The 23,782-nt window shown below is 40.0% G+C and overlaps 1 protein-coding gene and 1 long non-coding RNA gene across 2 annotated transcripts; one reads left to right on the forward strand and one right to left on the reverse strand.

The window, feature by feature from the left end:
- The first annotated feature begins 565 nt into the window (after window positions 1-565).
- On the forward strand, window positions 566-3,452 carry ZNF593 (zinc finger protein 593). The gene is made up of 3 exons (XM_026676041.2): window positions 566-788; window positions 2,639-2,701; window positions 2,938-3,452. The coding sequence occupies exons 1-3, from the start codon at window positions 592-594 to the stop codon at window positions 3,068-3,070; spliced, it is 393 nt and encodes a 130-aa protein (XP_026531826.2). The 5' UTR covers window positions 566-591; the 3' UTR covers window positions 3,071-3,452.
- Window positions 3,453-12,851: 9,399 nt separating this feature from the next.
- Window positions 12,852-16,739, reverse strand: LOC148129887 (uncharacterized). The gene is made up of 3 exons (XR_015750444.1): window positions 16,464-16,739; window positions 15,952-16,078; window positions 12,852-13,112 (listed from the first exon to the last, which is right to left on the reverse strand). It is a non-coding gene; the product is annotated as an uncharacterized LOC148129887 (long non-coding RNA).
- Window positions 16,740-23,782: the final 7,043 nt, after the last annotated feature.

Consider the following 23,782-nt stretch of genomic DNA (forward strand, 5'->3'; position numbering starts at 1 on the left):
TAGCAGAAATACAGCACATGCTATAAATCCAACAAACAACTATGCTTGGTTCATTTGAAAAGTCCTTTTATGAATTTCAGGTCATGTTGCTTGTTTGTTAATCAACCATAACTCCTTTCCCCTGAATTTGGTTTAATTGCAAACTTTTGTATCTTTGTAAATGAGGCTTTGAACTGAACTGCACCATTAATATTTGATGTTAGGATAATTCAGTGTTTTTCAAAGCCAGAATGGGGGTCAGTCAATTCTAGGAGTTAAAGTTTACACATCTTAAAGTTGCCGAGTCTCGCAAATACTTGGTTAACTTATGTCATTTATTTTTTCCAGCTATTACATTCAGATGAATTGTGGAAACTTGGAGATATATATTAAATATCTAGAAATATATAAATATATTCATAGATGTTTTGTTTCCTTGGCGCTCCCATTGGTTATTTCATTCATAACCACGATTGGCTACGGAACTTCATCTCATCCATATTCAAATCAGTTTGGAAACGCTCAGGGGATGGCGCCATGAGATGACGTCACATGCGCCTATCGGAAGCGGCCGTGAAGCTTCCTTTCTCTGGCGAGGTTCGGAGTTGGAAGATGGCTCCCAAGAGTTCCCGTCGAACGGGTTCGCATAAGACGCATTCCTTGGCCCGCCAGTGGAAAACGAAGCGGCGGCGGCGAGATCTGGATCAGATCCACCACGACATGTTGCCTGAGAACGCGACGAAGCTTCTGCGCCAAGAGCTGGATCCCGACCTGCCCGGCAATGCCCAGCATTACTGCCTGCATTGCGCGTGCGTCAAGAGGGAAAGGAGGTTGGGGGTGGGGATTGGACCCCGTGGAATACCCCTTGCATATAGAGATAAGAATTAGATCTGACCAACTCTCGGTTGTGGGATAGAGTTAGACTAATGTTTCTCAATCTTGACGATAGTAAGATGTGTGCACTTCAGCTTCCAAAATCCCCAGTTAGCATGTTGTTTGGGGGAAGTTCTTGGAGTTAAAGTTCTGGGCTTAAAGTAGCCAATTTTGAAAAATGCTACATTAAACATAAATGAGCGTTGCCTATCAACATGTAAGATTTTAGCTGCAGAACGTATATAGAAAAACTGAAAAATCTTTTTTTCTTTTTCAAAGAAAGGGCTGAAGAAGTCCTGTTTTATGGGGTTAAAAAATAAACGAATTAAGATGCAAAAAAAAAAACAACAACCAGACAGATGCTAGGTGGTAACAAAGAGCCAGAGATTTCTGCATTATTTTGCCATCCCAAACACATTTTGGTAATCCAAACCTGGAGCCCTAATTGTAGACAAAGGGGACAAAGATGAAACTTACATTTCCTTTCAGGTTTTGGGGGTGTGGGGGTGTGGTGAGAAAAGATAAGCAGTTTCTTAAACTGCAGGCCAAAGTTTATTTTAAAAACTTTATTTGACAATTCTGTACAGCTCATTATTTCCATTTTAGGGAAGGGCATGGAATGGAGAGCAGTTTATGATAGCCCTGTAGCAAAGTTCTCTCTTAAGGTTCAAAGGCATAAGTCAGCAAATTAATTTGGTTTTTCTGCTACTCGGCAAATCCAATGAGCCTAAATTTGAGAAAGAGGCTAGAGGCAAGTCAGCCATCATCTTTCACTGCTTTCAAACAGCTCCTTCCCATCCCAGAGGAAACTTTATTCCCATTAATTCTTTTAGATTTTTATTCCTTAATTTTTATAAATAATTCAATAATGCATACCTATTATACTCCCTCCTCCCATTTTGTGGGCTTCTTTGAGTGCCCACAGCTCTAACTTGATTTGAACAGTTTACTGGCACAAATCTTAACTACATTTAGTGTTATCTGGGTTCCCTTCTAACCTAGATTTGTTAGTTTGAATCTGAAACCCAAGATTTAAACATCAGTGGTGAAAATGGGCTAGTGTTAGATATTATTAAAGACATTTGCTGATGCAGCTTTGATGTTAGATTTTGATGTTAGTGGTAGGGAGTGGAACTATTACAAGCAGAGTGCAGTTTTTCCTGTTTTATCTGTAAATAGAATCTGTCCTTGAGAAGATGAGAACATTTTAGAAAGTGAAATAATATTAAGGAGTGGTTTGTAGTTATTTTTGGCCTAATAGGCTAGTAACTGCATTGGAGCAAAATATATCCTGGTATATTGATTGATTCATTGCTTTCAAACCACCTCAAATCCATGCAGGTTTTAAGCAGCATTTTTCAAAAATGTCTCCTTGCTTCTTCCTATAGCTAAAAGATAGTGACTGGCCAAAGACATACACTAAAGAAAGACTAGAATTGTATGCATGTGCGCGCGCGCGTGTGAGTCTTTAGTGCTCTTTGATCTTGGATATTGACAGACATTCCATTATCCAAACTAGGTAACATCATCAGAGCTAGTAGGGAGTGGGGTTTGATCTCATTTTATATTCTAATGCATTGCTTTGTTAGTGTTTGTGGGAATGATGGAGGTTCTTTGATTGGGCTGTTTAGTGTTAGTTTGTTTGGCAGTTCCTTGACTGAGGTATTGTTTACTTCTAAAGATTAGAATTCAGCTTTCCTTGCCTGTAGCCCAACAACTTAATCACTAGACCCAACTAAGTTTCCATCAGCTTACAGCATGCTTGTTTCTTCTTCTGTCTTCTTAGGCGATATTTCATTGACTTAAAAAGTATGAAGGATCATTTCAGATCAAAAGTTCACAAAAAGAGGTAATGTTAACTTTATTTAATTGGGTGGCGGGGGAGGGAGTACTGTTATCAGTCCATTTTCTTGAACCTGAACTCTCTCTTCTAAATGGCCTACCTGTCACGTTTATCTAGCAAATAAATAATCGAAATGTATGCCAGTGGCAAAGAAGATGGGATTCCATTAAAGTTTTGTGTCCTTCATCAACTGGCATATCAGCATTTGCAAACGTTTGGATTTGTTTCTGTTTTTTTAAAAGATTGAAACAGCTGAGTGAGGAACCCTACACCCAAGAGGAAGCTGAGAGGGCTGCAGGAATGGGGTCCTACATTCCTCCCAAGAAAATTGAAGTCCACACACAACCACTTGATGAGATGGATGAATCCAGCTAAGGCACAAGGACATTTTTTCTCCATCTGAAAAATCTGGAGATAACTAAGATAGTGAAAACATTGGTATAACTAGATGGTTTGGCATATGCTATCCTTAAAGTTGTACTATTGCAGTATGTTTGCGGTATTTATACTGAAATGTATATGCAGATGAGAAAGATCAACCCCCTTGGATGGAGAAAAAAAGACATTTTAGCCCCTTCTTTTTTGGTATGAATTAGAGTTCAGCCGCAAGTCAGAGGCAGGAGCCATGCTGCTCAAATGAGCTTGTTTTTGATTCTCTTGCAATGGTTTCAAATGTTACTTTGCTCTTAATGTTCCACTCTTCCATTGAGCCCACTTAATAAATGAGCTGACAATCTGGTTGGCTAATCCTTTCCTATTTTGCTTTGGGGGTTTGATTTGAATGTGTTGAAGGTGTCAGGATTCCGGCAGTTGCCCTAATTAAATCATGAGCCTTGAGCCAAGCTTCAAAAACTATAAAGAATTTATTAGGAATGAACATGTCAGCACAACCTGTTTGAAGCTGATTCTGAGACACGTAATTCACTGTCACCCTTGACCCTGGTTTCCCCCCACCCCTTTGGGTGCATCATAATTCATATTCTCCAACAAAATATGTTCATAGCCAAGAGTCATCAATCACATTCTCCGATTAGAGATTTGCCCAGGCAGAAACTCTGGTCGCTTAGTTACAATCTTTGCAAGATAAAAATGGAATGCACTTTCGATTCCAAACTGCTGCAATGCTCTTTCAAATTTCCTCTCCCTCCCCCCAGTTCTGTTCGTGGCAATCCTAAAACAGGCATAGATGACCTTTTTTTTTTTTTTTTTTGAGCTTTTAAAAATCACATTGATGGAATGAGTCAGAATCTCTCATAAAGCATGCCTAGAAACTGAAAATGGGTGCATTAGGTTGTTCAATAGGGGAAATCCTCTAAATTGGAGCATTACAAGTCTATGCTACTGATGAATCACTTGGGAAGGGAGACAAATTCTAGTTTGGTTCAGAGATAAAATGTTGGTTAAGAACTGAAACATAAAGATAGAAGTGAACCACCTCTTGATGACTGGGTAGCCACGATTAATACCTGGGAGAAGGCAAGAGCCCTGCAGATGGTATGAACCGAGTGGGCAGATCATGTCAGAGTTTCTGTTCCTTACTTCCTGAGACTTGTACGTCACTCCTATTAACAAGCACTCTAAGCAAACTTAATTCCTCATTCCCGTGATAAGTGATAAGTAAAAATGACAGTAAATATACCTGATTCAAATGACTAAAACAATGTTTCTCAACTATGGGAACTTTTAAGATGCGTGGACTTCAATTCCCAGAATTCCCCAGCCAGCCATGAAACATGTTCTCTTGCAATCTCCCTTTGTTGCTTCTCTCCATGATTTATTAAAATCATTGTTTTCACTTAGAGCAGAGAAATGAGTTATATCCCAATTTCCAATCTAATCTTTGAAATCAGAGACAAAGTTATTTGGAAGTAGGCAGTAAATGAGATTCCTTCGTGGAAACAATTTAAGAAGGCACAGTGCATCATGGCTAGAGATAAAAAGCGTGAATACGTGACTATACAATTCAGTTTAGGGTTAATAGTATAATAATTACAATTATATTTTTAGGAAAGCAAATCATCTTGTTTTGAACCATACTTTTTTCTAGTTCAGTATTACCAGTCACACAGTTTGACCACCCTTCATCTACATGTACAAACATCTTTTCCTGCCAAAAGAAACTTAGATTTTAATTTATATCACTTTTGCAATTTGGTAATTCTGTGTCATTCTTCCTTGTAACATTTTCTACCAAAATCAATGTTCTAAGTTTTGTGGAAATGAAGTATTTGGAGAATGTATTTTGAAATTTCTTTTACAAAGAGGAGAAAGACAATGCCAACCTGGAATAGGGAAGATATATTCTGGGATGTACTTGCACCTTTGCAATATATTTGAATTGATTTCCTGACAAATGGGAAGGAACTGTGGTGGTGCAGTGGTTAGAATGCAGTATTACATGTCAACTCCGTCCTCAGCCAGCAGTTCGATGCTGACTGGCTCAAGGTTGATCAGCTTTCCATTCTTCCAAGGTTGATAAAATGAGGGACCAGATTATTGGGGGCAATCTGCTGACTTTATATTCTGCTTAGAGAGTGCTGTAAAGCACTATGAAGTGGTAAATGCTATTGCTAAGTGCTAGTGCTATTTTCAAAATTGCAGGATCTGGAGATCTGCCATTACCAAAATTTCCCTTCATAAAGTCATACTGTAGTCTGCTGATAAATTAGTATTAAATTTGCAATCCATAAGCATCTCGCATGAAGCTTTCTCTGGTCACCGCAGCCTGTGGTTTATGAGTTGCATAAATAATTGTACTGTTCAGCATTTTATATCTAGCTTCTGTTGCCTTGGTTTTATATCTGGGATATAGTTTTATATTTGGAATCTGTAAAGGAATTTCGAAGGAATGAGCAAACCATTAAGGAGGACTTGGTGATTGAACAGCCCAGAGAATGAAAAAATGATGAGAAAGAAACTCAGCTAGACATGGATTTTGTTTGATATAAGACAGATATATTCTTGGACTGGCTTTCAAGATTCTGTTAGTATACCTTACAATGATAGGGTAACATTACATGAATCCTCTGTTTCTTTACATGCTGGCTGGGGAATTCTGGGAGTTGAAGTCCCCCAAGTTGCCAAGTTGCCAACCTCTGCTGTAGGAGAATAGCAGGCTGAGCTGGAAAGTGGGGTTAAACATGTCATCAGTTTGGAGTCATTGCATTACTACAAGATTCTTATATAGAAGTAGCAATAATAAACTTTTCTGTGCTTTGAACTCATCAAATGCTTCTAGTTATTCATGTCTGACATTTAGCCTGTCCTAGGTCAAAGAACTAACAGCATCCAAGGAAAACATTTTTTAAAAAATCAAAGATTCACGTATCCCCCTTCCCCATTTCCCCAGGACATTCTTTCTATTCATTCTCATTCTAGGCCATGTGGAAATATCCTAGCTATTTTCTCTACAATTTTTGTGATGATTGTATTACCATGGATATTCACAAATAACCACATTGGCATTTTCTGCTGTGATATGTTGAGCAAAAAGATAGTTTTCAAATAACACAAAGCCAGAGGAATGGATTTGCATAAGCCAAAAACAAACCAAATTATAGCTTAGATGAGTGAACTAGATCACATCTCACATTCCCATTGAATGGAGGATTTGTTCCATTAAAATATTTAGATGATCTAAACAGCACACTGGGAACAGAATTAATCCTTTGCTACATTAGTCAGACATATCCCAGGGTGCACATTTAGCTGTTGACATCTGCTGAAGCAGCATATTGTTAGCTCTGAATCAGCAAAGCTAAAATATTTTTCTTTGGAAGAAGAAAGAAAAATGTTTTTCATCATTACCGCACTTTCCTTTTGCTGTGTGATAGAGACAAAGTGCTAAATTGAACTTTGTTTATTAATTGTGATTAATTCTGTTACCTCCCTCTACATTCCAAGGTTCTGCATTTTTTTTAATTTTCTAGTCTTCATGGTTAGGGGGATATTATTTCAGAGATGAAGGCATTGATAGTTGAAACAACTAAACATACCAGAATGAGTATTAGGGTGGATTTAAAGATTAACAATGTGGTGCCTATGAAAGCATTTTGCAGCCTATCATTACCCCCAAATGCTACTTGTAACTCCTTTAAATTGAGCGACTGGATAATACAACTGAAAATGGCCTTATCTTGCAAAATCAGTGCTTTTGGGTAAATACAACATCTTGCATGACATCCTTGGGAAATTTTGTAACCCTAAATATGGGTTCAGAGTGCATAATTACGTTCACATAACATGGTAGGCTCAAATCAAACATTTATGCTTTCCTTGACACAAGATGCTAAGATAAATCTCTGTAGATTTCTTAGTTTAATCTGGCATTGCATAAATTAATGTATGACAACAGCTTTTCTCTTGAAGGCTGTTGTACGCTGATCTATATGGGCCCTTTAAAAAAAAAACTAAATTAAAATTTGCTAGAGGCTGCCTGGAAAGTAAAAGCTGAAGCAAGCAATGGGAGGGGCAGACCCAAAACCTATTAGCGGACCCCCTTTCTGAGATACAAAATCCTGGTTACAAGAGATGGGAGTTTAATCTGATTGCATGCAGAAGAAACGTAGAATTAAATTACAGATCACATAATAACATTAATTTCAATTAACTTTGTTATTAATGAACTTATTAAAGAAATGGCAGCATAAGACACTCAACCAGGCTGCAGCAATGAAGCTTGGTTCTCAAACTGCTAAACAGAGTTTAACCTGGTTAGAAATCCATCAGGCTGAATGGATAGAGTTACTGGCCAATTTGAGAATTCAACCAGGTATTTCTTTGTTTATTTAATTATTTTATATACTGCCTTTTATTATTTTTATAAGTGACTCAAAATGGCAAACATCTAATGCTTCCTCCTCCTTCTTTTCCTCACAACAACCCTGTGAGGTGAAAGAGTGATTAGCCCAAGGTCACCAAGCCAGTTTTCATGTCTAGGACAGAATTAGAATTCACACTCTCCAGGTTTTTAGCCTGGTGCCTTAAAATATGACTATTAAATCATCAAGAACCCAGTTTGGCTTAAAAGGTTCTTTTCTTTTTTTTCTGTAGGATGTAGTCTTAAGATTACAGACTGACCAGCTATATATAAATGCTGCTGGAGGAGATGATCAGGCTGAGCTGAGGGAAGGAATTAAGGTATCATCAGTCTTGAGTTCCTTAGTGTCTTCAAGAGATTTAAGTCCAACCCACCTTGAATTCCATTGACTCTTCTCTACCACCAATTTGCTTTGAAGGTTAGCAGTTCAAGTTCTTGCAGAAAACATAAGGTTTTGCAATAAATCTTTATATTCATTTGAACTGCCTGGGACGTCTGATTTTCCTGCACTTGACAGCTGGGTATGATCTATGCAAATTTCATTGGGCATGTTCCCTGTTGTGGAGTTGAGGCCAGAGAGGCAATTATAAGTATGCTCTAAATGCTGGTGTTTACCCTGCAGCACCAGTTTAATGCAAAACTGAGCTCTTGGAATGTAACATTCAAAACTTTGTTCGCTCTTGATTTTTGTTTTTGTTTGGTGCAAACTCAGAAAAACAAGGGTGTTCCAGTTTTCCACTCCACAGAGCTTTTGCTCCAAGTAAAATATTTAGTATTTAGCTGTACGACAGAAGAATCCAGCAGCCTGTATAATGCATGCAAAATTATATAACCTTTCTTCCCATATATCCTATTAGATATAATTCTTTTTTCTTTCTTTTTATGAGTCATGAATTGAGACAGGCAAGGAATTACACAAGACAGAATCCCTGGTGTTAGCCTCTGCTTTGAAATATTTTATTAGGCATTTCGAACATTACTTTGTACTCACATCAGCTAGAAAAAACATATTAAGAATAGCTTTTAGCAACTACAATTCTTAGGGACACGAATCAACATTTGTTGATTCAACCATCATGCAACAAAAGCTGGATTAGCTTTTGAGAGGTCCCCAAATGACACAGAATATTTAAAACACTCTTTTTTGTGTGTAAAATACAGGAGTAGAGACCTCTTAGGGCAAGCAGGTGCAAAGTGCTCCAGCCCAGCTTACTGATATCGGGTGCAGTAAGCAAGTTGAACAATTGGGGCTATAGGTTTTTTAGAATTTCGGCATGAATAGGAGGAGCCTGAGATAGAGATCCTGCATGAAAGTGTCTTTAGAAAGCGATCATAACTTTAATGAGAAAGCAATTGCTTTGCCTGACATGGAGATACTGGGTCCCCAGCCAGTTACATATTGTAAGGTAGCCAATCACTGCCAATAAAAGAAACTTCAGTATAATATTTGCAAAGATCTCTGGCATGGCTGGACCGATTTGATCATAGCTGACCTTGGATATGATTGTCTTGACACGGGAGGGTTGTTTTTTAAAATTCATTATAGGAGGAGAAATATATGTTCATTCCCCTCCTCCCCCTTGCCCTGTTGATGCATTATTCTAATTGAAAAAAGAATGTTCGCCTGAATCCCCAGCCTCTATTCTAATCACCACTTTAATGTTATTTAGGTCACAGATGCCTGGACACATGTTCTCTTATGCAATGCTGGCAGTCTGCAGTTTCTCATAAAGCAGCTTTTCTGCCTAAAGGCACAGGAACATTACACAATCTCTTGCTCTGTTGTTCTTAGCCGCTCTTTCCCTTCTCCCCAAAGTTTCCCATCATCGTAGATTAGAAGGAAGGAAACGACCCATTGGAAACCTCTTTCTTTAGAACGCCACAAAGAGGTTTTCCCTTGGAGTTCTCCGTTCCCATCTGTAACACGGAACCCAGGGTTGATCTGATTTTATTTTCTAATTGTCCATCTTTTTCCCTTTCCCTCCTCAGTTCACATCGGATAACGTTTCACAACCCTTTGCCTTTTAAGCTAGCCACCTTGGCTAGAAAATGAAGAAAAATGGAAATGGAGCTAGGGGGACAAGTAAAGCCACCTCCAAACAAGCTCAAGGGAAGCCCAGAAGCAGTTTTGGCCATGCTGCCATTCACTGGGTGAAGAGGCAGTTCTCAATCCACCCATTGAGGACTAATGCAGTAAAGCAGCAAAATGATCCAGTGAGTGGGTGTCTAAGTCACAGCTTAGAAAGATGTTAATGAAACTGTCAGTATAGGATAGAGGTCTCCAAACTTGGCAACTTTAAGACTTAGCAGATAACAGATAACAGATAAACAGTTGGAAGGGACCTTGTAGGTCATCTAGTCCAACCCTCCACCCAAGCGGGAGACCCTACACCATTTCTGACAAATGGCAGTCCAATCTCTTCTTGAAAGTCTCAAGTGATGAAGCTCCCACAACTTCCGAGGGCAACTTCTGTTCCATGGGTTGATTGTTCTCACTGTCAGAAAGTTTCTCCTTGTTTCCAGGTTAAATCTCTCCTTGATCAGTTTCCATCCATTATTCCTTGTCTGGCCTTCCGGTGCTTTGGAAAACAGCTTGACCCCTTCCTCCTCTCTTGGCAGTCCCTCAAATATTGGAAGACCGCTATCATGACTCCCCTGGTCCCTCTCATTACTAGATTAGCCAAGCCCAGTTCCTGCAACCATTCATTGTATGTTTTAGCCTCCAGTCCCCTAATCATCCTGGTTGCTCTTCTCTGTACTTTTTCTAGAGTCTCAACATCTTTTTATAATGTGGTGAACAAAACTGGATGCAGTCCTCTAGGTGTGGTCTTACTAAGGCTTTATAGAGTGGTATTAGTACTTCCCTTGATCTTGACTGTATCCCTCTGTTAATACAATTTAGGATTGCATTAGCTTTTTTGGCTGCTGCTGCCCACTGCTGGCTCATATTTAGCTGGTTGTCCACTAAGATTCCAAGATCCCTCTCACAGTTCCTGCTATTGAGCCTGGTTTCACCCAGTCTAAAGGTGTACTTTTGATTTTTCTTGGCTAAGTGTAGGACTTTACTTTTCTCTTCATTGAATTTCATTTTGTTAGATACGGCCCAGTGTTCTAGTCTGTCAAGATCCATCTGGATCTTGAGCCTATCATCTTGGGTGTTAGCTATTCCTGCCAGCTTCGTATCATCTGCAAATTTGGTAAGTTCCCCTTCTAAGAAGGGGAACTTACCAAGAATTCTGAGAGTTGAAGTCCACAAGTCTTAAAGTTGCCATGTTTGGGGACCCCGGTATAGGGTGTCAAACTGGCGGCCTGCGGGCCGGATGTGTCACATGGAGGCCACACCCACCCCAGGTCCATGAAGGGGAAAAAACATTGTGATACTGCACATGATGGCAACGTGACGCGGCGAGTTTGACACCCGTGTCCATGTGATCTGGAGCAATGGGGAATTTGAGCTGGGCGCAAATTCATTATGGGGGTGAATGAGAAAGTGGTTTGCTTCTTAAGGGCTTCTGATTCCCATCTGTGGTGTCCAAGGTCAGAAGTCAAAGTGATGGCTGTGACTCTCTGATCAAAGCCCTGACCTCCCTTTTTAAAAAAAAATAAGTATTGCACCTTCCATGCCTAAGGGCTTAGATTGCACAATCCCCATATTGGCTTTTTGACACACACACACACATACACGCCTGAAATATATTCTAATTTCCAGCCTTCAGAAATACAAAACAAATTCTTCCAAATTTAACCATGCCTTTCCAATGACTTTATAGCTTTCCAGGAATAAGTTTCAGACTCTACCTGGGAAAATGATCCTTCCTTGAAGTAAGGAAGAGAGGCCTGACAAGATAGAGGTTTTGGGCTGCCAGCACCAATGCAGGACAGGATCCACCTTCTAGATCAGTTTGCATCCATTTATCCTTTCTATATCAGCATCAGATTATTTCTGTGGTATGTTGACCTCGGACAGTTGGAAGATAGTGGACACTGCAAATGGAGCCGAGCTGGGCTTCCTGGAGTGAGGAGGAGTGCTGGAGGAGTACTACCTCCTTAAAAAACCTTGGTCCAGCTGGCCTGGCTGGTAGCACCTCATAAGGGCCCCTTTCCAGGGTTACAGGAGAAGATGGTCAACAGTTTTGAAGGCGGAAGAGGGCTTTATTGCCCCAATGGCAGATAAAACGGTAGAACCCTCTTCTAGGGGAAGGGAAACTCTGATTTCAAACCTCCACTGCCTTGTGGCTATATCTATTCTTGGAAAAGGCTTCAGGAGTCAACCTCAAGGCAAAATCTGGAGCCGGAGTCCCAGAAGCAGTTCGTGACTGTGTATAATCATGTTCTGGTAACTCCTGCAACGCAGCTGGAACTCATCGTATCGGCTCTGCCATTCCATTAGACCAGGGGTTCCCAACCTGGGGTGCGAGACGATATTCCAGGGGGTGCGAGAAAAGTCCAGGTAAATAATAGGATATTGGCTATATGTTGGCATTTTTATTTATTATGCAATGGATTAACTTTGTTTTCATTTTAGAGTTAAGTATCGTTATTTAGTGGCCGTCACATACATAGCTGAAAAGATTCAATCCTACCATATATTTAACGCGCTCAGTAGTTCCTAAAGTCTAAATTTCAGGGGGTGCGAGGTTCGAGTGACATTTCTTTAGGGGTGCGGGGCGAAAAAAAGGTTGGGAACCACTGCATTAGACTATTTCAGTGACATGGAGAGGGGGGATCTGCTGCTTGGGTAACAGTTTATCCTGTTACCCATTTCATAGCCCGATACCATCGTCTCTTGAGACTGAAGGATGCCAATTCAGTGTTGACCTCCCATAACCTAAAGGTCCTCCTTCTCCTCTTTGCGAGACGCATACAAGATGCTAAAGCCTAACTCCAGATTACTGAACAACAATTCCACTGTTCATCTCATACAACATGCTAAGACAAAATCACTGGGTTTTCTCAAACTATTCAACTCTATTGCCCTCATCCTGGGTTTTTTAAAAAATTGTTTTAAAGTTCCTTAGGGATTAGAATACCTGAAAGGTGACAGAGCCAGGCAAAAAGCTCTTTATGAACCAAGAAAGCAGGGTGAGATCCAGGGAGAGACTCGTGAATGAACCAGATCTTCAGCTGAGACAGTTGTGTGAAACCCTGCAATCTTGTAGGCGATGGCCCCACTAAAGGGGAATGTGTAGGTTTGAAAACATTGGGGTCTATCCTTTTGGGTGAGAATCCCGAAAAGCAAAGTAAGCACAGATGAAAAGAGTTTCGAGAATTACAGGACCCTTCCATTATAGGAGAAGAACATAAAAGGCAACACACATTGTAATGTGCACGACTAAAGGCTTCGTACAAACTCCACCAGAAATATGTTCAAGGGTCCACACAGGTTGAATACAGTACCAGAGATTCTGCCATCTTCTTTGGTCTGGGTCACTCCTGTTTGGTAGCTGGGCCCAAAGCTTCTGGGGGAGGCTTGGTCTCTTCAGACAGCTGCCGGACACTGTAGTAGGAAAGGCTCAGTCCCATAATTGCTAAGATCAGGGCCAAGTGATTCACGAGCCGATCTTCGGAGTCTGATTCAGACCCATTGGCCAGCTGCATCTGTAGGAAAATACATTAATGGGAAGTACATTAAACATTTTAAATGGTGGAATGCAGCCGTTTGAGGACTGAACCTACCTGGTGACCCAAAATACTTCTTGGATTTTGAGAAAGCACATGATAGGCACACTCTTCCAAGAAGCTGTCATGGTGTACATGGGTTTGTATGCATGTACACACACACCTTCAAGTCAGTGTTGTCTCCTGATGAATGTTTGGACTAGGTACTGCAATTTTCAGAAGTGGTTTGCCATTGCCTTCTTTCGAGGGCTAAGAACTGGCTCAAGGTGGTGCAACTGGTTTTGTGCCTAAGGCAGGAGTAGAACTCATGGTCTCCCAGGTTCTAACCTGGCGCCTTAAACCATTACACCAATATTAATAATAATTGGAATAATTGCCTTCCAAACTGCTTGAAGCTTTAGCAATTATGATTTTAGTAACTTTGCATTAAAATACAAACAAGCAAGTTTTGCCTCCTCCCTATTAGGAAAGAGGTTTTACTGTATTCGGGGGAACCTTCTCAGAAGAAAACCGACTCAGGTTTGCATTGCACATGGACTCCCTTCTACAAGGATCAGTGAGATACACGTAGCTTCTCTCTCCCATAACATACAGTACCTTTATGGAACATTCTCCCTCTAGTGATAGCAATAGCAATAGCACTTAGACTTATATACCGCTTTATAGTGCTTTACAGCTCTCTCTAAGTGGTTTACAGAATCAGCCTATTGCTCCCAAACAATCTGGGTCCTCATTTTACCAACCTCGGACTCAGCCTTCCATCCAGAGGTTGAGCTGGTGAGACCCGAACTGTTGAACTGCAGGCAGCCAGTGATCAGCAGAAGTAGCCTGCAGTACTGCATTCTAAACACTGAGCCACCATGGCTCTTCAGGATGGCTCCAACTCTGGTAGCCTTTTCTAAGGCCCTAAAGACCTGGCTCCAAGCATGTGCAGGGACCCACTTCTTGCTTATATTATCGTTTATGCAGTGGTGGGATTCAATTTTTTTTACTACCAGTTATGTGGGCGTGGCTTGGTGGGCATGGCAGGGGAAAGTTACTGCAAAATCCCATTCGATCCCCACCCCATTAACCTGCTTTCCAGCTCCGTTCTCCTGTGCAGGGCAACCAAAGAAGACCAGCCGATCAGCTGGGACTCGGGAGGCAGAGAATAGATGGGGGCAGGGCCAGTCAGAGGCGGTATTTGTCGGTTCTCTGAACTACTCAAAATTTCTGCTACCGGTTCTCCAGAACTGGTCAGAACCTGCTGAATGCCATCTCTGTGTTTATGGGATATGATATTTTCTCGACTGCTGTGTGTTTTAATTTTTGTATTGTTGCAATTGTTTTTACTTTAATTTCATAGGCCATCCAAATTCACTCGTTAAGATGAACCATACAAAATGAATAAATGTAATGGAAAGTACAAAATGCAGGTAGTCCTTGACTTACAACCATAATGGTCATAGCGAGTGACAGTCATCAATTTGATCATCCATGTGACCAACCCAATTTCATGGCCTTTTCTGTGGCAGTCATTAAGCAAACATAACTCTTGTTAAACAAATCAATTGTTTGCTATGGGCCAGTTTTGCTGAAAACCAGAAGTAAATGCTAGTTTTTGGTAAAAAAGCAAAATGTGATCTCCTGAATATAGGCTGATGCAAACAGCTATAAATGTATGCCAGTTACCAAACACCCAAAATGCTGTCATGGGACCCCCGTTGATAGGGGAAGCAATTAGAACTTTGGAACTGAGTAATAAACTCCCCTGTGGAGATCTGTGGTAACTTTGAATAGTCTCTAAGCAACCCATCATAAGATAAGGACTACCTATATGTGTGTGTTTTGCCTGGTCATTTCAAACCTGGATGTAATCCAACACAACAGGAGGGGATCCAGTTACAAATAACAAGAATATCATAAATTGACCACCTCCGCTTTGAGGGGTATTGGCAGCCCACAAAACCAAGATGGCAGCCACCACAGTGTGATGCATATACAATAAAAGACACAAAGAACTTTGATCTCATAGTTGTGGCCATCATTTGCCCTTTTTTTAACCACACATTTGTAGGCACCATCACAAAAGAGTACAAACAGATATACCCATGCAGAAATTACTGAAATACAGTAACTGAAACATAAACACAACACATTATACTTTCTAGTAGAAAGACAGGGACCAGGTGACTTGAATTCCTGCTTGGTCCTCACCCAGGCGCTGGTATGTTTGGAGAATCATGTCTGAACCTCTGCTCTGCTTATCTTCAAACTGGACTTAGATTTGATTTAAATAGAGAATTCTACCTAATAGCAAAGTGTTTTTTTTCCACATAAAACAACATATATATTGGCAGATTCCATAACAAAATGTTGTAGAGAAGTCCCTGTTTTGAATTCCAGGGATTCCAACAGGCCCCCTCTTTTCATAAGATTTTCATTCCACTTTCAGATGTCAGCCTTCCTTTGCTACCAAATCATCATTGCTTCCCCCGCTTCTCTCCCCATAGCCATATCTGAAGATTGTTTCTTCCTAAGCGAGAACTTAACCAGTATACGGCCTTCTACAAACCTTGATCTTTCCACAGGTTTTCCTCTTGTTTGTGGATGTTTTAGGCTACAATAGGGTCTGCCCTCACAGCCTGAACATGAGAAAAAGAGGGAATCCTGCTAATTTTTCCCCCTTTGTTGCCTTTTCCTGGATTACTAAGATCCCTCTGATCTGCAGCCTCTGATACCAAATACATTATTCAGGACTTTCGAGCAAGATAATTCCTATCTGTCTGTCTATCCTTCTGTCGCTCTGCTCTCTGATACAGGAGGAAATTCTGCTTACCTGCAGCAGTCGGAAGTATCCTGGGGTCAGACGTCGTAGGCAGAAGATCATAGCAGAAGAAAAGAGAGAGCTCCCCTTCCTAACTCTCTTCTGGTGGGGTTTTTTGAGTTATTTCAGCAGAACCAAGCTGTAGAAGGAAAGGGAAAAGGGACATGACAGGAGGAAGGGAACCATGTGAGCATTGATATCTGGCAGAGAAATGGTCTGCCGGACTTGACTGTAGATCACTATTCTGGTGACCCCAAAGTTCTGGCAAAAGACGTGGCGCTAATTGCATGGGTTGTTGATTGAGTTACTCATTAATTTAATGAGCATCTCAGGCTCATCCTTGTCTACAACAGGGCAACTCCCTGAAATGTATGGTATGTGAAACGCCGCCATCACTTTCTCTGATGGAACACGTTCCCTGGTTCCCTAGCATTTTCAACCAACTTCAGCATTCTCCAACCTGCTATCTTCTCTCTCTTCATATCTTCCTCCGATGCTAAGGCAATGGATATAAATGCACGTACCTCTTCGGAGGTTCAAGATCCTGGTCCTCGCGTATCAACTCCTAGCAATAACGCTGGACGACTGTGTGCAAGAGATGTTTTCTCATGTTGCCCTCCTCCCTTCCTGCCCAATGATGAGCCTGCCACTGCTTGCCTTAGCAGCAGCTGTCACAAGGAATCAGCACTCCCTGCTCCGTTGACCGCACGCGATCCACGCATCAAGAGGAAGTTTTTTCCATGCTTTTATTGGGGAAGCAAAATTTGGGAGCAATATAACATCATGAGAGCCTCTGAGAACCAGTTTCCACTGTGATGTTGTGAAACAAACCTTCATGGAGTACCCGGTGTTCTAGATCAGGCATCTCCAACCTTGGCAATTTTAAGACTTGTGGACTTCAACTCCCAGAATTTCCCACTAGCTTTGCTCTAGAATTCTGGGAGTTGAAGTCCACAAGTCTTAAAGTTGCTAAGGTTGGAGACCCCTGTTCTAGATCTAGATCCATCCATCATTGGAAGAATCGTTCACTCCAAGTCCACTATAACTATGTGGGATGATGATGATGATTCCATCAACCCAACCAACCAGATCAATGATTGGGTAAGGTGGGAACTGAAGTCCAATAACTAAAATTCAACTGCTGATGTTCATTTGGAGGTCTACTGTGGTAAGCAGTGTTTTGATTAAATGATAATTTCTAGTTATGTAACTCTAGGTAAGATATGCAAATATTATAGGAAAAGATGCAGCTCTTTTTTTTTAAAGTGGGAAGCATTTTTTCCCAAAACATCATGGAAAAAGCCTTCAAAAAACATTGTCAATCACTTTTCAAGAACAAGCAATAATTTCAGAATCACTCTGGGAAAGAAGTTGATTCAGCTTCTGCTTTGTAGAAGAATATTTTCCCATTTCTCCTTCCAAGGATTTCATACCTGCTAGCTTGGACTTGGATCTCATGCAATATATCTGGATTACACTCTCACAGGACACTGGCACATAATTTGATTGGATTTGGCCAACAAAACCCCAATGCAACCCTTGTGGTCATCAAACAATAATACATTGCTTATACTATATAGCTAACTGTGATTTATTTAACAAAACAGCCATAAATAGTTATTTTCCATCAATTTTTGGTTCTTTCTCCTATAGCAGTGTCTTTTCTTTTCTTTTTATTAATCTTTTAACAATTTTTTTTAAGAATTACACCAGAATAAAGTTTAAAAACAACAACAAAGGAAAAAAAATAAAGCATTATGGAAAAACTTTTTAGTAATGTATTCTCCATTTGTTTTCACAACTAACCACAGCTTAAATATTTGTACTCTACACTGAAGGTTATTGCTAGCGTCTATTATTTATTTGTTTACATCCCATATTTATTATTTTTATAAATAACCCAAAGCGGCAACCATACCTAGTACTCCTTCCTCCTCCTCCTGTTTACCCCACAACAGCAACTCTGTGCGGAGGGTTGTGATGACAGAGAGCAACTGGTCCAAAGTCACCCAGCCAGCTTTCATGCCAAGGCGGGACTAGAACTCACGGTCTCTTGATTTCTCGTGTCTTAACCACGAGATCAAACTGGCTCTCCAAATCTCCTTTTTTAAGTGATTTCATCTGTTATTCTTTTGTCTCATTTTTTTCCCTACAAACCAAATATTAAAGTTACCTTACTGTGTGAGGTGTAGTATGTAAGGGAGCCATTCGTGCTTAAATTTGGCTAGATTTTGATTACCGAATGCTAGTTTAACCATTGCTGCAATTTTCTCCCCTTTGGGTCTCTCCCAATCTTGTATTGTCAATAAAATGTATCTTTTCTACTGTTGTGTCAGATTTGTCCTTGCGGCTGTCAACATATATCTGGGTAAATTGTGATGTACCAATAAGGGAAAATACCTGTAGCTAAGGATTGAAATGAGGGGTCCTTGGTGCTCTCTGAGCTTGGTTGTTTTGTGGCAGATGTTTCATTACCCTAACTAGATCCCGCAAATTGGGATGTTTTTCATTTATATTTTCTGAAATTATAGTTAATAAAATGTTTATAGGCTCAGTTCAAATTTTATTTTTTAGAATTTTCTGAATAATTTAATGTATTTTTCCAGTACTTTTGAGTTTCTTTTATGTTCCCACCACTTATGATAAAATGTTGTCCTTTTTTGTTGTAGCATTTCCAACTTTTATTGTAATATGATTTGCCTATCTTGGCAATTATTGATGGAGTTATTTTCTATAACACATTTTATACCATTTTTCCTTTAAATTGTAACTTGGAGTATATTTTATTAACTTTTTCCATAGTATTTTCCATTGTTCTGCTCTGATTACTTAATAGATTTGTATTGACTTTATCATACAGTTTTATTTGTTCCATCTTCATGTGCTATTTCAATAACAATTTGTATATATATATCGTAATAAACAATCTTGGTTTTGTAAAAGTATTTCAAATTTTATCCTTCTAAAGAGATCACATTTTATTCTTCAGCAATTTGTAAATGCTATACATAGTGGTAAATTCCTACTTTAACTAAGCAGTTCTTGCTATGTGTTTAATCTATTTTCTGACTCTCATGTATCATACTGGCATTAGTGATTTGATTTTTCTTGCTTTATTAATCCATGAAATAAAAAGCATTTATCAGTAATGGTGAGGTCACTGGACTTATTCTTGTTTTTAAATAATTCCATATTTTTAAGAAATGTTGTTTACAATATTTCCTCCTTCCTTCCTTCCTTCCTTCCTTCCTTCCTTCCTTCCTTCCTTCCTTCCTTCCTTCCTTCCTTCCTTCCTTCCTTCCTTCCTTCCTTCCTTCCTTCCTTCCTTCCCCCCTCCCTCCATTGGTACCTATAAGCTGGCTGCTTATATATAATGTATCTTCTCTATATATTTTATCCCCTCTCTATATATATCAGTACTAATAAAGTTATCTTGCATTCTCTAAAACCATTTCTCTTTCTCTGGGTTTATTTCTACTAGCCTCCAAGTTCTCTCTATATATTTTATTTTTTATCCCCTCTCTATATTTTTATCCTCTTGTTCTAATTTTCTATTAAAAGCCATCCAAACTGAGTTCTGCCCTATCTTGTAGCACTGAATTACCAAGTTCAATTATGTACAGGAATGTAAATATTTTTTCTATTATCTGCCCTGACCTTCCCTCTGTTCAGCTTCATTGGTTTCATGTGAAATGGAGAAAGCCTTTTTCCACCCATGTTTTCCATATCATGCATTATTTATCCCACCATCATATCTCCCTCCTCTTTGTCTTTTTTTAAATTTAACAATCTTCAAAAGTTAAAAGGCATTGTTTTCTTTAGATGAGTCACAACATTATCATTGGATGCTTTTGACCACATCATAAACCAGAGTTTGGCAATGGATCATCTGCAGATGCATGTTCAAATAGAAGAGAAACTCTGTAGGTCATAGTCGAACAGTGGTGTCCTTAGGGCTTGGTTTTTGGCTTGAAGATATTTTATTACCTGACTAGGTAACATCATCAACACTTTAATCCACATAGTACATGTCAGTGGTGGGATTCAAAATTTTTTACTACATATCTTGGTGGGCATGGCATGGCTTGGTGGGTGTGGCAGGGGAAGTTTACTGCAAAATCCCATTCTCTCCCCACCCCACTAACCTGCTTTCCAGCTCCGTTCTCCCATGCAGGGCAACAAAAGAAGACCCAGCCGATCAGCTGGGACTCGGGAGGCAGAGAATAGGTGGGGGCGGAGCTGGTCAGAGGTGGTATTTGCTGGTTCTCCAAACTACTCAAAATTTCCTCTACCGGTTCTCCAGAACTGGTCAGAATCTGCTGAATACCACCTTTGGTACATGTGTCCTCCATGTGTCCTGATAAGTGGTGATGGCGTAATGGTTAGAATGCAGTACTACAGGCTACTTCTGCTGACTGACGGCTGCCTGCAATTTGGCAGTTCGATTCTCACCAGCTCAAATTTGACTCAGTTTTCCATCCTTCCAAGGTCAGTAAAATGAGGACCAAGATTGTTGTGGGCAGGATGCTGACTCTGTAAACCACTTAGAGAGGCCTGTAAAGCAGTGCGAAGCAATATATAAGTCTAAGTGATAATGCTATTGTGAATTATGTCTATAGGTTCCATAAATGAAATACTGTACAAATATCTAATGCATTTAATACAAAAGACCAAAATCTTCCTAATTATCCTCTGCAAGAGTTGTTGATGTTCTCAAATTGGGCATCTATCGCATGATGACCCCCTTAACTGCATCACTGATGGATGAAAGTTCCAATCCCAATTGTGGTCATAAGTCAAGGACTACCTGTATCAGATGCATAAAGTGCCTGTACCAGCAGTCATCCATATTATTTTCATGGAGGATCAAGCATCACTGGGTCCTAAGTGGGACTCTTTGCTATAAAGTTTTCTCATGTGAGCTCCACTTCTTGGACGCTCTGTTTGCTTTTGCCCCAGCACTTTTTTCAATCATCTTGAATCCTCAGAGATTCTTAACTTTTAGGTCAGTGTTTCTCAACATTGGCAACTTGAAGAGGTGTGGACTTCAATTCCCAGAATTCTTCAGACAGAAAGCTAGTTGGAGAATTCCAGGAGTTTAAGTTCACACATCTTTCTGTTTACAAGTTTAAGAAACAAACGATGCATCTGCCAAGAGCTAGGTTGGGGTAATCAATTTGTGTGTGTGTGTGTGTGTGTGTGTGTGTTTGTGTGTGAATTCTGGTCCAAAACAATCACTTTCCTAGAATGGCCCTTTCCCAATTTTGTGACTCTCCAAGTTGCAGGTGCTTGCTATGATGCACTTTGTTAGCTGAGCTTGGGCTCAAAATTCTAAGAGTTGTAAAAATATGCCTTTAATAAATGGGTGTAATTTAAAATTATAGAGAGAGATTCCCCCCAAGCGTGAAGACAGCCGGGTCTGATCTAGGTTCCACAGGAGAGAGCGTGGAATGTTGTCTTTCTCAACTCTACCCATCTAAGTCAGTTAAATAATTAAAACGGCAAAGCTCAATTAGTTTTTATTAATTTGTTTTTAGCGGCTTATAATATTATACAAAACCTCTCTGGTTTCTTCAGGGTTCAATGTTGGGCATCATCCTCAGACATGAACAACAACAGCATTAAATGTGTTGTAGGAGTCCAAAATTAAAAACTGATAGGAAAGTCAGAATTCTTGTCTTTGGGGTCTACATTAACTCTGAAAGATGTTATCTGAGGAAGGGGCTGAATTACTCTAGAAATTTAAAGTATTTATGGCTGTAGAATTCTTCAGTCATGGAATCTTCCTCTGCATTTGGCATCCCTATCTTTCTTTGCATTATAGATTATCCTCAACTTACAACAGTTCACTTAGTGACCATTAGAAGTGGCAAGGGCACTGAAAAAAGAGATTTATGGCCATTTTTCACACTTATGACCATTGCAGCATCGTGATTTATATTTGGAAGCTTGACAACTTGACTCATATTTATGACGGTTGCAGTGTCCCAGGGTCATGGGATCACTTTTTGCAACCTTTTGACAAGCAAAGTCAATGGGGAAGCCAGATTCACTTAATAATTGTGTTACTAATTTAACAAGGGATTTAGCAGGGATTCACTTAACAAATGTAGCAAAAAAAAGTCATAAAATGGGGCAAAACTCATCTAACAATTTTTTTCATTTAGCAACATACATTTTGGGCTGAATTGTGGTTTTAAGTTGAGGACTACCTGTATAAACTTCTGTATTTCTGAAATTTGCAGAAAGATTTTCAGCTTTTCTTTTTGTGTGTCCTTGATTCGCTTCTAAACTGATAGGCACACAACTCCTGAAGTGGCTCTTAAGGATCTCACCTTATTCTACCATTGTCCAGTAACAGATCCATGATCCAACAGAGATGATTATGCATGGGTAAGATATGGCATTCTTTTCTGCTTCCCTCTTGTGGTGGTTAACTTTCACATCAGCATTTCCCATGAACAATACTTTGTTGTTTTTCATGATTATGTCACAGAGCCAATGCTTGGTCAGTCATTCTTGAAAGCTGTAATCCCGACAGGACTATAAATATTTATATTGGCTTTAGCTATTGATGATGTGCAAATATTTTTCTCTTAAACATATTAACATGTGCATGCCTGCAGCTTTGAAAAGGGAGTTGCACAGGATCTCCTCCTGTCAGTTTCCATGAGAGTGACTAAAACTCCAATATTGTTGTGCCTTGACAATGATGCATCATTGTGGAATACTGTAATCTCTGCACTGCAATATGAGTGTTCTGGAATGCAGAATTCTTGTTTGTTTTCTGGAACAATATTTGCTAACCCTGTTCATACTTTCCTTTTGACTTGGAAGTTGTACAGATAGTCCTCAGCTTATGACCACAATGGGGATTAGAATTAGAATTCTTTTCTTATTGGCCAAGTGTGATTGGTTTGGTGATTGATTGATTGAGGAAAGGACATTCCTTTTGATAATGCATCAAATCTGTTTTAGGATTTAGACCACATTTTGCAACAGGATGCAGTGATTGGATTTTGGGGATTATAGGAACATGTACATATTTACACATACACATAATTACTTATAATTTGTATAATCCTCTCTTTATGCATGTATGGTTTGTTTTTTGTTTTTGTTTTAAAAAAGGGAAATATAAGCAGTCCAATTCTATCACTTCTGGATGCAGAATTAGCTCAGGTTTACTAAAATCTCAACACCTGGGAAGATGGATGGAAACTCAACAAGGAGAGATTCAACCTGGAAATAAGGAGAAATTTCTGACAGCTAGAACAATCAACCAGGAGAAAAACTTGCCTTCGGAGGTTGTGGGGGCTTCATCCCTGGAAGCTTTTCAAGAAGTGACTGGACTGCCACCTGTCAGAAATGGTGTAGGATCTCCTGCTTGGGAGGGGGGGGGGGTTGGACTAGATGACCTACAAGGTCCCTTCCAACTCTGTTAGTGAAAACTGTCTTGTTTATTGTGGAAGATCCCAATTGGAAGGGGCCTGAAAGACCCCCGACCCCGGACGATCCCAGAAGCGCCTTTCAGCTCCCGGCCGTGGAATTTCTCTCCCTCTCGAAGCGAGCTTAGGATCGCCGCCCTTGGTTGCCGAACCTCTGGCCGATGAACGGCCTCTGTCCCTTTAAGGCAGAGAGCGAAGTTGAGCGTTTTGGCTTTGCTTTTTTTTTTCCCCACCATAACCCAGCGAGGTGGGTTATGCAGAGGAGGGGTGTGTGTGTAGGTGTTTTGTGCCATAACAATTAAAATTTCCAGCCACAATCATTACATTGGTATCAACGTGCCTACCGTCCCTGTCCTATTGTTTCTCTTATTCTTTTATTTTTCTTATATGTACCC

This window comes from Notechis scutatus, chromosome 8, assembly GCF_049901735.1.
Source record: "Notechis scutatus isolate UNSWTSFEM ecotype Mainland chromosome 8, rNotScu1.2, whole genome shotgun sequence".
NCBI classification, from domain to species: Eukaryota; Metazoa; Chordata; class Lepidosauria; order Squamata; family Elapidae; genus Notechis; species Notechis scutatus.

What these genes read in the sequence shown, in the direction of transcription:
- ZNF593 (XM_026676041.2), top strand. Translation starts at nt 592, where the DNA reads ATGGCTCCCAAGAGTTCCCGTCGAACGGGTTCGCATAAGACGCATTCC. An exon ending in CATTACTGCCTGCATTGCGC is followed by an intron (nt 789 to 2,638) that starts GTGCGTCAAGAG and finishes CTGTCTTCTTAG; the next exon opens with GCGATATTTCATTGACTTAA. An exon ending in TCAAAAGTTCACAAAAAGAG is followed by an intron (nt 2,702 to 2,937) that starts GTAATGTTAACT and finishes TTTTTTTAAAAG; the next exon opens with ATTGAAACAGCTGAGTGAGG.